The sequence below is a fragment of the Arachis hypogaea genome, chromosome 16, assembly GCF_003086295.3.
Source record: "Arachis hypogaea cultivar Tifrunner chromosome 16, arahy.Tifrunner.gnm2.J5K5, whole genome shotgun sequence".
Taxonomy (NCBI): domain Eukaryota; kingdom Viridiplantae; phylum Streptophyta; class Magnoliopsida; order Fabales; family Fabaceae; genus Arachis; species Arachis hypogaea.
The window spans coordinates 65,388-83,323 of NC_092051.1; the positions used below are offsets into that span (position 1 = coordinate 65,388).

Below are 17,936 nucleotides of genomic sequence, written 5' to 3' on the forward strand. Positions count from 1 at the left end.
ATGAGTAGAGGTGGAAACAGGCCAGGCCAGGCCAGGCTTTGCTCTTAACAGGGCTGGCCTGCAGTCTGTTATAGGCTTTTTTCAAAGTACTAAGTCTGGTCTGTTATTTAGTCTGGCCTGGCCTAAAGCCTGTTAAAAGGTCTGCTAATTTTTTTTTTTTACAAAAATAAAAATATTATTTTAAAAAAATATTTTTTAATAAACATATTTATATATAAAATATCATATTTAATATTTATAAAAATTTTTAAACTTTAAAGTATTTAAAATATACAAAATTATTTATAATTAAATATAATAAATTTAAAATATCTTATTATTTTATTAATAATAAAAAAATTATTTATATATATAGTTATGTATTAAATGGTTCAAACAGGCCTGACAGACCAGGGCAGGCTAATTAGTGAGCTTGGGTCTGGCCTATTAACATAATAAGGCCTTTATAATAGCCTGAGCCTGTGCCTATTTTATAACAGGCCAGGCCAAACACAGGCCAGGCTGCAGGCCCCTGGCAGGCCGCCTGGCCTTTTTCTACCCCTAGCTATGAGTTACAAAATAAACATTATTCATAAAATATTTCATATTATGAAATTATTTATCCAAAAGATTTGACTTTTTGAATTTAAAGTTTTGATATCATGTCATCTTGTTAACCACTCATCTCAAAAGTTTTAGTTGATAGAAAAAAATAACACTAATTGATTATATCTCTCGGACATCCCTAAATCTTCATTATACACATTATATAAATATTCTATTGACTTTCTATACTTTTTCTATTGATTAACACACTCAAGTTTCAATTCTCATTCTTATTTATAGCATTTATTTTTGTATTGGACGATTAAAATTTTAAAATTTAATCTAATCAGTAATTTAAATCGAATATCTAAAATATTTATTATAAATATTTATTTATTTAACCTACATATTTTTTAAATAATTTTAAACATTTTAAAATTTTCTAAAACCTTTTAAGGTATTTTAGGATTTTTCAGTATCTTTTAACTAGAATATTCTAAAATTATTTAAAACATTTCAAACATTTTAAAATTTAAAGTGAACCATTAACAATACATCCAATAATTTTATTAATAAAAATATACTTAAATTTTGTTATCAATAAAAATATTCTCATATAATATTAAAAAGCAATAAAATACCTAACATTAAAATATATTCTTAAAAAATATTTTAGAAATTAAATTTTAATGTAATTTTATACAAACATAATTAAAAAAATGAAATATTTTTATTCTTAAAATTTAGTAATTTTTTGTTATGTATATATATTTTTAATTTTTTTATTAATAATTAATAATACTTTTAAAAATAAAATAAAAATATAAAGATCAAATTTTTATTCTTTTTTGTGTGAACTTTTTAAACAGTTATATAAATATTTTTATAAAACTTTAAATTAAATGTATAAATAATTTGTCAAACACAAAATTTTTTTTTTATTTACAAAAAAAATAATATTTTTTTAATATTTTCATAATATTTTTAAATTATTTAAAAATATTTTTATAGATAATAAAATTTAAATATATTTTTGTGAATGACAAAATTATTCAAATGCATTTTTGATAAATTATTCTAAAATTTATTGGGACATGCTCTCTCGGTCTCTCCTATTGCCCAATTCTCATTTCTTATTCTCATCACCCTTCACTGTCCCAAAATTAACTGTATGGAAAATTTGTATAAAAAATTCAAAATTATTTTTTATTTAATTTAAATATACTGATAACGTATTCATTTATTTTTCTAAAAATAATGATTATGTATTTATATATGTTTATAAAAGAATATTTTGTTAGACTAAAAAATAATTTTGTTGTTTAAATAAATAGATATTTTTATCTAAATTTATCATAGTAGGTCATAGCCAGGAGTTAAGACTTAAATATATATTTTTATATAATTCGGTATTTTTAAAGAGTTAAAATGTATAGCTGTATATTTACTTATCGGTATAAAACAAAATAATTATATAGATATTTAATAGACTATGTTATTTTTTAGTAATATTTTAATGCAAAGTATTTCATTTTAAAAATAATATAATTTTATAGTGGTTAAGATTTTATGTTTTACAAATAGATATATTTATCTTTTTTAAAATATATAAAAATAAATTTGTAATCTTAATTGTATTTTTTCCTCTTTTCATCGATTTCTACTTCTGCTTCTATCTACTCAGTCCCTACTCCTTACCTCTTTAATAAAGTATAAAAACGTTTATTTTTTACTTCTGCATTTTTATAAAAGTATAACAATTCAAAAAAAAAATACTTATTAAAAAAAAAAAACTTCTTTCAGCCTACATGTATAAATAAATCAGCCAAATGTTTTATATTAGCTATTGCATAAAGTGAAAATTTCCCGTGGATTTATCTTTGTATAAAATTAGTATTTAAAAATTATTTAATAATAATTTAGTCAAATTTATCTATTTATCTAAAAATTTTTAGTTATTAATTTTATATAAAGATAACTAATTATATTTGAATCTCTATTATTGTATAAATATTTTTTTAATTTTTTTTAATATGTAAATTATTTTCTAATTAATTACTTTAGTCTCCCAATCGTTAACTATTTTAGACCATTGCCATTGAAAAGCTCATTACAATTTTTATTTATAGTCCACTTATCATAAAAGTAACTTTACATCAAATATTTATTATTTTTTACAATAATATTATTAATATTTATAAATTAAAAATATTCACTATTATAAAATAATTAATATTCAAAAAAATTTAAAAACTTCGTAAATAATAATAATGTACAATATATAATTTGAACTTAAATTAATTTGCAACATTACTTAATATAAAGAAAAACATAATTAAACTTTATAGTTGACGACACACATTGTAAAAGATATGAGTAAAACTTTAGAAGTAATTGAAAAAGAGTTGAATTAATTTGGATCTATTTTTTTGGAAAAAAAAAATAGTTTCATGAATTTAAAAGAAGATTGAAGAAAATTAGAAGAAATTATAAAAATAGAAATGTATGTAAATAGTATATATAGAGTAACAAAATATTAATTTATTAATAATAATGATAATACAACGACAGTTATATATTTTATTAATATATACGTAATATATAATACAATCTCATTACATATCCAAGTCTTTTTAGCAATTAAATTAGCCCAAACTCAACAAAATCCACTCAAAACATGCGCATGAAATCACGTCATTCTTCGTATTTCTTCACGCCTCTCTTCCTCTTCCTTTTGTTGGTGCTGTTTTTGCTGCGTTTGAGTTTTATTCTTTTTTGTTTAATTTTTTTTTTCTGGTTTTATTTCTCTAGAGAAAGTAAAACAAAAATTATGAGAAAAAATTAAGAAGACAAAGAAAAAAAAAGAAAAAGTAATAAGATGAAAAGAAAGAAAAATTTTAAATTATGCAAAATTTATAAAAAAAAGTAACATTAAAATTTTTTAACAATAACACATTCATTTATTAGTTTACTTTTTAACACCAAAATTTTGTTATAAAAGTACAAAAATATCTTTTTTAATTCTGATTTTTTTTTTTTCTGTTGTTCTTATTTCTTCTTTTAAAAGCATTACTTCTCATGTTAGATTTAAATAAATATTTATATAGTATATACTGTATTACAATTTTATTTACTTAAATAAATATAGATTCTTCTTCCTACTGATTTTGTAATTTTTTTTTGACTTTTTTTTTATTTTTATTCTTGTTAATAGAATAAAACAAAAAAATAATGAGAAAATAAACACAAGTAGGAAAAGATAAACAAAAAAGAATCATTGAACTTAATCGTTTTATGGAACTTATGCTAGAATTAAAATCATCATTGATGAATGTTCTATTTCTTTACAATTCTAAATTATTAATGATAGAGTTATTAAATAAAATGTATGAATAATAAATAATAAAATAATTAATTATAATTAGGGAGTAGATTTTAAAATTAAATGATATATAAAAGACAAATTAATAAATAAAATTAAAGAAGAGTTATTTTAACAATTATTAAAAATTTTTAAAAAATATTTTTAAAAAAAATGTTAGAGGACTAACAAAATTTATTCTTTTATTATCATTTTTAACTATCAACTCAAATTTTTTAGTCTATTAATCCAACAACATACTTTTGTCCACACTTTAAAATATTGACACCCAATTGCGAGGCAAAAACAATAAATTTTACTAATCCTCTAGTATTTCTCTATATTTTATTATTAGGACCACTTAATAGTCCAAAAATTTTGTAACCATCTAATCTGTTGCATGAAACATAAATAAGATTTGAATCAATTTGAATGGTAACAGACAGACGACAGTTCCAGTGGCAGAGGAATGCAGAGCACTACTGTGAAATAATGCTGTGAAGAAAAGTTAAAACTAATAAGATTGCGTAACTAGCTATTTGATCGGTGTTCCCCGAAAGAAACAGGACAAAAGCTAGCTCCGAAGTAATACAGGGCATTCAGTTGATTTAGGTTAACAATTAAGGTTGACATCTAACCGTCTTGGACTCACCAATATTGGTGGGGTGGCAGATCTTCAAATGATGTTCCAGAATTTCTGCTTGTTTCTGTAATTTGATCAAAACATCGTTTCCAAATACTGCACCGGGATATGTCTTTTATTCTTATTAGCTTCAACTTTGGTTTTCCTCAGAAGGCAAGCCCCTTAGTCTCTGCTGCACCATTGCAATTAAAGTCAAATCTTAACACATGAATGCTATTGACAAAAATACTTGCAACCTAAATACTGACTTCTGAAATCTTTGGCCGGGGAACATAAGAATACTTGTCAATGGAACTTAACACAGCAATTCCATTCATGCCTCGATCATTCACATTAACTGGCTTCAAATCCTGTAGCAACAGCAAACCATAGAATAACTTTCTTAGACTCAAAAATTGATCAATGTGGAAATAACATATAGACGGTATTCTGAGAAGTTTGTTTTCTGTTCCAGTCATGAACTGCTCAAGTTCAACATCTTTCAACTAGCCATAAACTAATGTTTCTGGCATTATGATAGAAAACTGTTTGGCCATCTGCTTTTGTCATTTAGAATAAGAATATTATGAAAAAGATAAAATGGCCACATGATTCAATCTTACCACATCCTTGGAAACACCAGACGCTGATTCCTCATAGCTCTTCACCTCTAAAGAATCATAGTAAAACAGTATCTGGGGAAGAAATGCATTTAAAAGAACAGTAATAGTAAGAAAGTTAGGATTGCAGGAAAGGGTAAAAAAGGGTTCCTGTAAGCAGTGGTTATAAGAGGGCACCTTTTCAAGTAACTGAATATTTGATGAATTGGTTGCAATGATCTGAACTCCTAGTAAATTGTTGCGGTCACTGCAGAAGGGGCAGAGAACAGAGCTGAAGACACACCCATCTTCCACACACCAAATACCCTGTTCCAGTGCACTGCCAGGTATTCTATTGCGGATACGTTGATCAACAAATGAAGAATCGGTTAAAATAACGGGTATACTATTTGATGTATCAGTAGCATAAGCTTTCGTTCTCTGTTTCAAAAGGGTTCTTAAGTGGACTTTTGATGAGGAAATCAAGGAACACATGAGATACAGATCATTTTCAGGTCGGCCCAATGGGTTTTTGCAGAGTAAACAAAAAAGTTGTAACCTTCTATCCCGTAAAGGGAAAGTTAACGAACATGAACCAGGTAGACTACTTGTTGGTAACTCAGGAATATTTGACTTCGAATTTCTCTCCCAAACATGTTCAATTCCATGAGCTTCCTCTCTAACATCCAATGAGCTTTTTGTGTATGTCATAAGAGTGTTGGCACAAGGTGTAATATAATTTAAATTTTCTACCTCTGTGATAAATGGTGAGAGCATGGTCTTCCTCCTTTTCTGGTAGTGAGAATTAACACTTGTATTCACAGGTGATTCTGTTTCAGGAACATTATTTCTAGCTATATTCTTTTCAGGAGTAACAGTTACTGAAGAGTGAAGCCCTGAGGAATTTTTACTTCCATCAGGTAAACACACTGATAAGCTTGATAAGTGATTTGAAAATTGAGCAGAGGCCTCAATTATGGTGGAAACAGAGTTATCATCCTTAGAGAAACCAGGGCTACCTGGATCACTGTTAACATCTATACAAGGGGTTTCCTTGATGGAGGAGCATTCTCCAAGCGTGGATGCAACAAATAAGTCCCGATTGAACCTGCAAGAAATATATACTTCTAGTAATGACATTGGAAGTGTATAATGGTGTAAACATAGTTGCTGCTGCATTAAACTTTCGAGTATGGTATTTGATGAGTTGAGGAATGACCTTTTTATCAAGTTTTATACCAGATAAAAAAATGAATCTTATATACACATGCATCAGGGGATGAAGATATGGCAAAACTGATCTTCTATTACAAAATTGAATACCCTGAGTTTGCACACCCAAACTGATAACATTGAAAGGTTCTCAATCATAAGGGCAAAATCAGCAAATTCCAGAGAACATGAAATAAACAACATGCTATAAGATCAACTAACATGATGAAAAAGAAGTTATTGGCTAGACAATCACAGAGTAGGCATAGTTGCCAGCACGGCTGCACCGGAAGTTGTGCTGACAGAAAATTGATATCCCTCGCATATCTTTTGAAGTTGAACAAATGAGGTCAAAGTAAACAAAATTGGTGCTATGGCCGGACAAAGATTCCACTTAACACAATTTGACAATTCCTCAAATTGGATTATATGTTCATTATATGGCTTATTAAATAGTTAGCAACAAATCATACTAATGGCATAAAAGGTGGCAACACCCAAAGAAAAACTGAAAAAGTACCTTTCCTCCGTCAGATTACAGATTTGTGGGTTTATATGGTCTTCACAATTGTATTTGTTACTATTCCCTTGAGCTGATGGTTGACTGTCAACAAGATCTTGACAGCTTAGTACAGGAAAAGAGCCATGGTCCTCAATAATTGACCCTTCTTTCTCAAATCCATTGCAAGATTTGTTAAGTTTCTGATTTTTCTTTCTTGTGAATCTCTTATTCTGACCCTTGATATTGACACCATCGGTATGTAAGCTCAAATTCTGTTTGACATTCACTGTATTCATTGCATGCCATTCCTACAGCAAGTTCACCGTATATTTAACAGTTCTTTCCACTAAGCCCAGTATACGAACAGGGCAGGGTATAATAAGTTCATACTATGCCACAAGCATTATACCTTGGCATCCTCAAAGAATGATTTTAGTCCTTCTATTGATAATTCGAAGTTGTCATAAACCTTTAGGTTTCTTCTTAGCCACTTCGAAATGAATGCTCTACTTCTTTCTTCACGAAGACGTTCATCTATTACCAGAAGAACAGTTACATAGGAAAAGGCGACAGCAACAACTAAACCTTATACTTTTAGATGGGCATGGCAGTATAGATCAAGGGCCATAGTGTAAACACAGAGTAAAAGAAGGATAAACAAGAAACAAATAACTTGGTAAAGACTTCACTAAATCAGTTCTTAAATTCTGAAACAAGATAGACAGTAGAAGAGATATAATATGATCAGCAATTCAGCATAATTACCCAAAAGGATTATTGCCCCATAGTCAAGCTTATGTCGTATACAACGCCCTACAGAAGGTATACGTAATCAGTATAAGAAAAATAAAGAATGATTAACTTGGCTTGGGTTACAATGTGGAAAACCAGAGCCATGATTTACCTGCTGCTTGATTTAAAGCACGGAATGCTTGGTGACAATACCACTCACTTCCGCTGAGAAGATTTTTGGATGATTTGTACATATCATTATATTTTTTCTTTAGAGAAACTTGAATATCATTTCTGCAAAGAAGTGACGATAAATTAGGCAATCAGAAATTAACCAGTAGGATGCTTCCTTCAAGAGAGAAAAGGGGGGGGGGGGGGGGAATAGAAGATAAAAGATAATATTCTTACATGTTGGGAAATGGAATACCAACAATAATCTGACATTGTCAAGAATAGACATTTTATATCTTATTTTCACGTTGATGACCAAAATAAAGAGAATAAAGTATAGTAAGTTTACAAGTATAGATAAGGATACAACTACTCTGGCATTATCATCAGAGAAATCAATCCCTTCGGAAACCTGCAAGCAAGATAAAATTATCAGTAAACAAACATAATCATATAATGGGGTTGTTAGCAGAAAAAAATATGTGAAAGGTAACAGGAAATGCCATTAACTCAAATAAAAACAAAATTTCAAATGAGGCAACTGATTGGGACTATCAATTATAAATTTATAGTCCATATTACAAGCTTCAACTAATATCCATTTCCTGAACTAACCTTAATCATATCAAAAGTAAACAGCCACATGATCAATTTAAGTTTAAATCAAAAAGAAAATTTAAATGAGAACGAAAGCATATAATGTAAAATAAATATTTCAAAGTGCAACACTAAATAATCAAAGATGAACATTCACCCACCCACCCCCCCCCCCCCAAAACAAAAAAAACGAAAAAAAAAAGGGCCAAAATATATATAACCTTTGAGAGTTGAGACTAAGAAAACAGCAACTCAAGACGAGTTTGAGGAGCCTAATGCCAAAACATGCTTGTTCTAGCTGCTTAAGGGAAAGATGGTAGCATTGCTACATGAAGAGATGCTCTGCTACCCGTTTAAATAAGTATCTACATGTGATGAGAAAGTAAAATTGATGCCTTCATTATTGAAAACTTGAAGACTTGAATCAACGTAAAATAAATGGTGCATTCAAAAGTGAAAAGAAAATGAGAAGGACGAAAAATGAAAAACACCGCGGAAAATAAAAAAATAGTTTCCTACTAGACCTCTAATAAACCCGTATTCAAAAAAAAACAAAAAAAAAACAAAAAAACAAAAAACAAAAAAACAAAAACAAAAAAAACACACTCGAAAATTCCTTTTTCTGTTAGTTCTATTTTTCGCTATTAATTTTCTATCCTTTCGTTTCCGCTGTTCTATTTCTTATCAAAAAGTATACCTTCTTTTACAAATCAGTTAGCTAACAGTAATTTAGAAACCTTATTATGTGTGACATTCATGAAAAGGGTAAAGAAATGAAAAATAGATTCATATGCAAGCACATGCACATACAAGCCCTACATATTCCAATATATCAATAATACTTGTAAAGTACAAGGACATAATTGACGTTATATAATTTTAGCCTGATAATATATCAATTCAAAATAACCGATAACTGGGTGAGTAAAACTATAATGCACCTTTCCACGGCAAACACCAAGTAAAGCAGCTCCTCCTTTCTCAAAACCCTCTTGGGAATCAACCGGATGGGAGTGATTTGAATCAACTTCTTTAATCCTTCTTTTCCTTCGCGCACCAAGCTTTTTCCCATGATGAATCGAGTCATAATACCCTTTTAAGGTAGTCTCAAAATCATCTTGGCCTCCAGCTCGTGGTTCTGCATGTCAAGTACCAACAAAATACAGATTATTCAAGCAACCAAAATAATTGGCAAAAGACAAGAAAATCAACTTCACATATAAATCATCTCAACTACAATGCTGTGGAGAAAAATAAAATGAATCAACAAAAACTAACATATCTAAAACATATTCTGAAAGCACTTGGAAGAAGATAGATAGCTCACCAACATAAAGGGGCTTTTTTGCATTTAGTCGAGACCATTGACCTGTTTCAGTCCAACGGTTGCATAATTTCTCCATCAATTTATAACTTGGGAAGAACACAAGACATCCACCTGGAACAATGTTGAAGATTTCTTCTAAAGATCTTCCAACTGCATCCTAAACCATTACTTACAGTCAAAAGGTGTAACTAGAGAAGCAAGAAAATTACAAATAGTGAAAATATGTATATCAAGCATACCTGAAAGGCATATCCATCTGCCGTTTTATAACTTGCATTCAAAGGATAATTACCAGGACCAGTGGAGATTACAGCAGGCCACACCTGTATTCAAGATGTTATAACTTGTTGAATTGCACTTAAGAACTAAAAGGATTAATGAACCTGAAGGATATATTATAGAAGCAGATGAGACCTGTGTGCAAATGTCAATTACATGGGGGGCTTCAAGATTAGTTTCAAACTGAACTCCAAGCTCAGAAGAAAAGGAACTCATCGGCGATAGAGTCCTAAAATACCCAAATCAAGAAGATAGTGATTAGTGAACCAACACCTTTGCAATCTTTAGCCCTCATATTTTGGGTGTTGCATCAATTAATAAATTAAGAACACAAATAGCACAGTCCACCTCATTTTAGCAAAGGTGCAATGTTGTTTAAATTAACATTATGTTGCCCTTGCACAAGGTATAAAACCTGCCCTTGTGTGTCAAAGCACTACGCTTACCCAGAAGTCAAGATAATCGATAAAGAAAGATCAGCAACATCTCTAAACACAACAGCTGGATTCAAGCACCACAAGCTGAAAGTGTGTGTCCAGTTTCCAAAAGCTCTTACTGACATAAACCAATGAATGGTGATAAGTCATAACAATGCACTTTACCAATTACAGCATTAATGTTTCAAAAGAAATGGCAAAAATATACACACTATTGGAACCTTTTATAGGGCAATTGGTCGATTTAACACTTAATTGTTTGCCCAATCAAAATAAAAGGTTACATTAGTCAGAACATGCTAAAAGGGTTTAGGGTTTACTATAAACAGATCTTTTTCAAATTCCATATAATGTTTCCAATTTCTCAATTAGGATTCTATATTTATTTTAAATTATATACCCCAGAAAATTTATTTATAAACCAATAGATTCCCAAACCATCTACCAGTCACTTACATGAGGATAAAAGCATTGTGATTTGGAGTTTTGCAACTTATTATTGATTGCTTGGAGTGCAACTACTTACCAGCATCTTTTCTAACACATCGCTGCAGAGCAAGCTGGTAATCCAACATGTGAGATCCGTTTCTTGAGAAGAAATAAGTTAGTGATGAGAATAAACCTGAAATTAGATTGATTACCAAACAAAACAAAAACAAAAAGGTCATTGACAATACCAAATATTCTTTGATCAGTAACTGAATATGTTACCAGAAATATTTTAAATGCCACAATCCCATACCTTCCAATGTTATCACTGACATGCCACTTAAATGTGGCTTATCTGTCTCCAAGTCCGTAGCAATTCTGATTGCCTTGAACAAACAATAAAGTTAATAAATTACAAGTATCACAACAGAATAATAATACATACATTGGCATACAAATGAGATACCTTAGTAGCACATTCTAGTAAGATTGGGAAGCACTGTTTTGATATATTTGCTTCTTCAAGTTCTCTCAATGCCTTGTCACCAGTCCAACTACTCATACAAATGAATATGTTAAATCACAGATATAATTTTCATGTTGACTTTCATTTTATGAGAACGTTCTAAAGGATGTACAGGCACTAAGCAGAATATCAATTCCCTTGCAACAGACAAACCACAAGTATTTGGAGCTTAAATCGGCCATTCAATTCTCAGATAGTTAATGTAAAATGTCAAAAGGAATTCGAATGAATTCAGAAGCATATCGATTTGGAAACCCTGAACTCACCATGACACATAGTGCTGAAAATCACGCTTGTCTAGGTTATTTTTCTTCCGTTCTATCCAACTAGTAAGACCCTACACAAGGTAATATACACTTGATTATACCATTACTAAGGATATACTTAAAAATTTCAAATCGGTCATCCAACCAAATTACCTGTGCCATTTCATATAGTGGTTGGTATATTGCAGCATTTACAGAACATAGTTGCTGGAGCTCCATTTGCAGTTCTGCCAAAAGTATGACCAATAAATTAGCATTGATGCCTCATTATTAGGATAAAATAAAAAAAAATAAGGAAATTCAAAAAAAAAAAAAAAAAAAAAAGAAGAAGAAAAAAAGCTGTAACATTCACAACATACTATCAAAATCATCCTCTTGAATATCCACGCTGCCAGCATCTCGAGTGATGTCCTCTATATTGCTGCAGAGTGCAAACATGGAATGCCAGATATTTAGAGACAAAAAACATAAACTACTACCAACGACAGTAAAAAAATAGAACCTTCATCTCTAGATTCGCCAACATACAAATGAAGGCATAAAAAGACATCTTGAATCCATATTATAGTGATTACAGTCTGGAAAATAAAGACAGCTCAGTTTAATAGGACTCCAGGAACTGTATTGCAAACTCCACAAATAGACAATGAGGCAAATCACAAATGGCTTACTGAGCTTCATCAAGAATCAGTATAGCTCCTTTAATATCTAAGTCCATTGCTCCCCGAATGACAGGATTAATGATGTAGCTATAAGGACAAAATACCAGCTGCGCATCATCTGACATATTACGTGCAGCATAATAGGAGCAACCTGACAGTGGAGACAACTAAGGCTTGCATTTGAAAAGCTTAGCAGAAGCTTAATAATAAATAAATAGATAAGAGTAGAACAATAAGCTGAACCTTTCACTGAATGTCCAACTTTTATAAGATCTTCTATGTCATGCACCTCATTACATCCTCCTTTCTGAAGAGAGGGATGTCCTTTGACTTTATGTGCATTTCTGCTTAGATTGTACGTTTCTTATATATGTTACTTCAAGAGGTTTAAAAAATAGAATGAAGCAAGTGCGGACAAGCATATACTTACTTGAATTCTGGACACCCTATCTCCTGGTCTTTCAGAAGTAGTTTACTGAAAGCATTTAATGAAGTGTGTCAGTAGGAAAGTCAGAAATAAATTCAAACAAATAAAACTTTAGGGATGAAAACAACCATTCTTCATTGATGTTCTCTTTGCCAAGTATATTTTTATTGGTGCAGTAATGTTTCCGTGATGCCTGCCAAATGAAGAAAGGGAAAAACACTTAGCCAAATCCATGTCACTTTACCATCTTGATGCTAAATGTAACATATGTTCTTGCATTAACATTACTTAGCATAGCATATATATTAGTAATGTTTTACCAACAAAATAAGATATCACTTGGTAAACAGAAGTTGAAAACAACATATTTTAAATTCATGGCAGGGAAAATATGTACTTCAGGCAAAGCTATTGCAAGATAATGTCTTTCTTCAAAAAGCCACCAAATGAAATCTTGCATCAGTTTCCTTAAGTATTGAAAAATAAATGCCAAAATGTAATTACTCCTGAGAACCCACGGTTTATAAGGAACCAAATGAGGAGTTAAGATTAAAAAGAAAATGCAACTAATAACTATACCAAAGCAATGGGTTAAACCTACCAATACAGCCATCGGCACCCTGTATGTAGTTTTCCGCAGTTCACGAATGACTTGAGAGATTTGTGAGTGAGTTCTCCTTAAGAAAGACAAAGGCCGTAGTTAAGCAACCATGCCAATGCATTCAGAAAAAAGGGCAAGGGCAAAACTCTGGAACAATGTATCTATTGATTGTAAAACAGATATCTTAGTTCTAAAATATTAGTGTAGATCACCTCCTACATATTTAATTGAGATAAAAACACTTATTTTTTTCACTGGTAACTGTTTTGAATTTAATTGAGATAAATCATCCGCACAAATGAGAGCTGAAAGGTAACAAAAACATACGAGGCATAATATATAGTAGGAGCGGCCTTTTTCTTCTGATTTTTTTTGGCTGGTTCGGCTTCTGCGAGCTCCGGATTATCGGATGCTGAATTGAGGAGAAACTTGTTGAGGAAAAACAAGAGTGCAAAACCAAATGAAATGAAATAACTTAAATAAAGGAAAGAATAAGATGGTTACGAGAAGAAAAGGCATCATCCTCGGGAAGAAAGCCGCCGCCGTGGACGAGAGGATCGGCAAGGGGCTCGGAAGGCGGAGGGGGCTTGGGTTGGGATTTGTAACGGTGCTGCCAGGCGAGAGAGGAACAGAGGAGGGAGAGGGACTTGCCGGTGCCAGTTGGAGACTCGAGCAAGGCGTGGCAGTGGCCTTCCCTCTGAGCCCGGTCGAGGGTGGAGATCACTCTCCCCATGAATGCAAACTGGGACCCGTACGGTTGGTACGGAAACTCCACCTGCAGGCCTCCGATGTGGTACACATTCTTCGGGAGATGATTGCCATTCCTGCGGTTAGGTTTTGCTGCAGAGTTCATTTTCTCCTTTACTTCCGCTTTGCACGACATCATACACTTCTAAGTTCAAAAATCAAAATGGTAGTATTCAGTTTCTGTGGACTCTCATTCCCTGGTGAGTGGCTGTTTAGGCGGGAAAGCCAGCCTTGTGATTTTCACGAGGCGGTAAAGTGGAATTATACACCATAAAAGTTGCATATTTAAGAGGGTGAATATACGGTACATAGCTAACTCTGTACAGATTTATAGATATTTCATGTGATGCAATGAAAACTGCACACGTATCCAGAAGCTGGTTGAGCCGCGAAACGTGTCAGAGCCAATCCTTGCAGGGCTTGTTGAGCCTTCTAGGATGAGTGGCGTAACGAAGGGTATATTTTTGTGGGGTGTTTGGCATGGGCCTTCACCATGTAATCTTATAGGCCTTTTATTTGGTTAATCGTACAAAATTTTTGTTTAGTTAGTTTTTCTTTAAGCGTTTGTCCATATACTTATATATGGGGGTAATTTACATGCATAAACCAAACAAACTCCAATATTACTTGAATTTTTTAATATAAAAATATTATGTGGATATTTCTATTTATATTTCTATGTAAATTAAATTCATGGGATTTGAATTAGAAATTTTAGTAATAAATCGAATTTAAAGAATTCGAACTAGGGTATTCTCTATTAAATCAAATCTATAAGTTTTGATTTATATGGACTACACTAAATTAAATCAATAAAGTACGATTTAGTCTCTTAATAAATCGAATCTATTAAAGTCGATTTACAGTAAGTATTGCATAATGGTAAATCGAAACTATTAGATTCGATTTATTATGAAATATTACCTTTGTATAATTTGAAAGGGGTTAATTCGATTTAGTATAGTTCTAATGCATATAAATACGAGCTGAACGTGAATTTTTCACCATAATAGGACTCACAATGGCTAGTGATGAGAATTTTTTAGTTCTAGTGCACTATAAAAGGTCAATTAAGAAAAAAACAAATTGGGAATTAAATTTATTGATAAGGATCCGCTGAGTGTTTTCCTCAAACCTTCGACGAGTTTCACTAGAGCTAGGGCTGGCAATACATACTCCACCTGCAGGTACCCAACCTGGCCCAACCTGTTCATGTAGGATAGACTACTCGACTCGCTGCGAGTAGGGTAGAGACCGGTCCGGATATGCCCACCCGCGGGTACCCAACCTGTTCAGGTAGGGTAGGCTACTCGACCCGCTACAAGTAGGGTAGAGACCGGCCCGGGTATACCCACCTAAGGGTACCCAACCCGTTCAGGTAGGGTAGGCGATCCGATCCGCTACAGGTAAGGTAGAGATCGGTTCGGGTATGCATGTGGGTAGGGTCGGGTACGGGTTTAGGGCCATAAACTACCCTACTCGCACCCCATATATAACACATATTTTATAAAAATTAGGTATATAATGAAGGAAGTGAGAGTTGAACCCACAACCTCCTTCATGTAATGACTTGCAATAAATGAGCAATCACTAAACTAGTTAGTTAATTTAGTAATTTAGAGCATTATATTTTTATTTTTTATTTTATTAATATGTATGAAATTTGGAATTATTAAATTTTATAATTGCTTTGAAAAATTTTGATATTTCTACGGGTAGGGAAGGGTGGGAAGGGTAGGGTAAGGTTTAGAACTTTAGGGTGCGCGTAGGATTAAGGTTGAGAGATTCTCAACCCGCGGCTAAGATTAGGGTAGGGTTCAAACCCTATCCTACCCTACCCATTCTCAGCCCTAACTGGAGTCTTGGGTGAGGTTGCGATTGCGACGCCTGGTACTCCTATTATGGTCCCAGTTTTCGGAGAGGATACAATACCGGATGGCATTTAGGATGCACTGCATGATGACGATGATGATTTGGAGCCCACCATGATAGGTGATGATAATGATGATGACATAGGAAGGACTACTCCAATTGTGGGTGGACGAGCATCTAGTTCAGGAATTCATCAGTACCCGACACATTTTTCAATTTTAGACTTGGATGCCAATATACCATGGTACAGCAGGAGGATTCGGAAGCATCTGTTGGTTTCGGGGCCAAAGATACACATAATATAGAAGTTGTATCTGAATTCTAAGTTAGTCAGCAGTTTCATGATAGAGAGGAGGTCATGTTAAGCGTGAAGAGTTATAGCATCCATTATGAAATTGAGTACAAAGTGTTGGAATCTAATCATCGCAAGTATTATGGCAAGTACAAGGAGTTCGACAACAGGTGAATTCATCGACACATTCACAAGAAATAAAAAAAAAAATTATGGACATAAACTAAACCATCAACAAAATTTCTACCATCTGCACTTTTACTTAACCGACTTAATTTAATTCAACTGTTTCTTCGTTTAATGAAAACCAAAGTTGAACAAGGCATTCCCACCCTAAACAAAGCTCACCAATTTTAACTTTCCTTCACTTACTTCAAAACAAAAACTTACAAAGCGTACACCATCTTAGATACAAAAAGATTCTCAGCACAACTGTTAACAAAAGGGTAAAAAACCCTCTCCAATTTATAATCACAAGAATAAAAAAGCAGAAAACAATAGTGTATTATAATATCAATAAGAGCTAATTATACCTCCTATACAAGCTTCCTTATAATTTATATACATCGCCTGTCCTATATGAAATAAAAAATCGAAGCTACCATGTCTATCTATCTACTTATATGAAGGTGCCTATACTTAGTCGTGTCCTATAAGTCTTCAGTTGTACATCAACTCTAGTAATTGGAGGCAATCTAGCACACAACATTTGATTCTCAAATCTCAATACACAGGTGGTATACAATAGAATAGAGTTAATGACAGGTTAACTCCCAATCAATCGACAACATCCGAACCATCTAAGTTCGAATTGACTGGTGACAAAAAAACTAGTTGGGCAATACCACGAAGTGCCTTCTCAACAACTGTGTTTTCATCCTGCCTACCATCCTCCTAGTACCCATAGCAATAATAATTTTCGGAACCAAGAATCATCATGCATGAGACCAAATTTAATTCTCTATACTTGTTCATGTTCTAATTACAGTACTTATTCCTTGATTTGTTTGCCTCCTCGATCATATTTTTTTCTAAAAAAAAAAATTAACTCTTACAATTTGATTCCAAATTTAATTACGCAACATCAAAGCATTACTGAACTTAACTGATCTTGTATCCACTATTTTCCCACACATATACAATGCCAGAACAAAGACCAAGAAACAAATTACATTCCACATAATCCTATACATGTTATGAAGGAGAGAACCAACTGTATTTCTTTTGAAGTGATGCAACAGCATGCTCCCATAATTAAAGGAGAAATATGGAACATGAACGACAAGAGGGGCCGAGTAGCTCGGTGCTTACCAGGATGAGGAATCCAGGCACCCTTACTCCAACCCTGCCACGACAAACCGACGATTGGCGCAGTCGGCCAGCACCTTCACCATGTCGGACAACTACGACCACAGGCGGATCCCGCGCGTCACCACCAGCGGCAGTAGCAAGGCCAGCGACGCCGGTGCTCCAGACTGAACCTAGGGTTTCCTTCAATGTTATCAGACTGGTAAAGCGAAGACTCAAGTACTGGCTTTCTTGCATTTTTGTTTTTCTGGGGCCCCCGACAAGGCCCATGTTGTGACCCTCCAACCAACGGAATGCGGGACGTTCAAGACCCTCTTCGATTTCACCCAACCAAGCCGGCTCAGTCGCCCCTCCTATGAGCGCCCTCAAATTCCTCAGAGCCAGCTGCATCTTGTAATATGGGGGCAACACGTGTCAACTCAAAAAATAACAAGATCGTACA

The 17,936-nt window shown here is 32.7% G+C and overlaps 1 protein-coding gene across 4 annotated transcripts; it reads right to left on the reverse strand.

Annotated features, from left to right (window-relative positions):
* Positions 1-4,200: 4,200 nt before the first annotated feature.
* On the reverse strand, positions 4,201-14,324 carry LOC112756483 (uncharacterized). Of its 4 annotated transcripts, none has more exons than XM_025805092.3 (28): positions 13,780-14,324; positions 13,603-13,687; positions 13,276-13,351; positions 12,803-12,867; positions 12,678-12,722; positions 12,491-12,591; positions 12,257-12,398; positions 11,945-12,006; positions 11,739-11,812; positions 11,586-11,656; positions 11,260-11,347; positions 11,107-11,179; positions 10,891-10,986; positions 10,374-10,482; positions 10,063-10,156; positions 9,888-9,971; positions 9,649-9,805; positions 9,263-9,459; positions 8,092-8,136; positions 7,962-7,990; positions 7,726-7,847; positions 7,587-7,634; positions 7,231-7,355; positions 6,840-7,129; positions 5,306-6,215; positions 5,132-5,203; positions 4,778-4,879; positions 4,201-4,698 (listed from the first exon to the last, which is right to left on the reverse strand). In XM_025805092.3, the coding sequence occupies exons 1-28, from the start codon at positions 14,159-14,161 to the stop codon at positions 4,660-4,662; spliced, it is 3,783 nt and encodes a 1,260-aa protein (XP_025660877.1). In that variant the 5' UTR covers positions 14,162-14,324; the 3' UTR covers positions 4,201-4,659. The 4 variants fall into 4 exon arrangements, with proteins under 4 accessions (XP_025660877.1, XP_025660876.1, XP_072075269.1 ...); XM_025805091.3 differs by having other exon boundaries at positions 4,201-4,701; XM_072219168.1 differs by having other exon boundaries at positions 12,491-12,594; positions 13,780-14,275.
* Between the last annotated feature and the right edge of the window lie 3,612 nt (positions 14,325-17,936).

Coding starts and splice junctions, on each gene's coding strand:
- LOC112756483 (XM_072219167.1), bottom strand. CDS start 14,161: ATGATGTCGTGCAAAGCGGAAGTAAAGGAGAAAATGAACTCTGCAGCA. Junction 7,991..8,091: donor ATGATAATGCCAGAGTAGTT/GTATCCTTATCT, acceptor TGACAATGTCAG/ATTATTGTTGGTATTCCATT. Junction 7,356..7,586: donor TGGGGCAATAATCCTTTTGG/GTAATTATGCTG, acceptor TTCTGGTAATAG/ATGAACGTCTTCGTGAAGAA.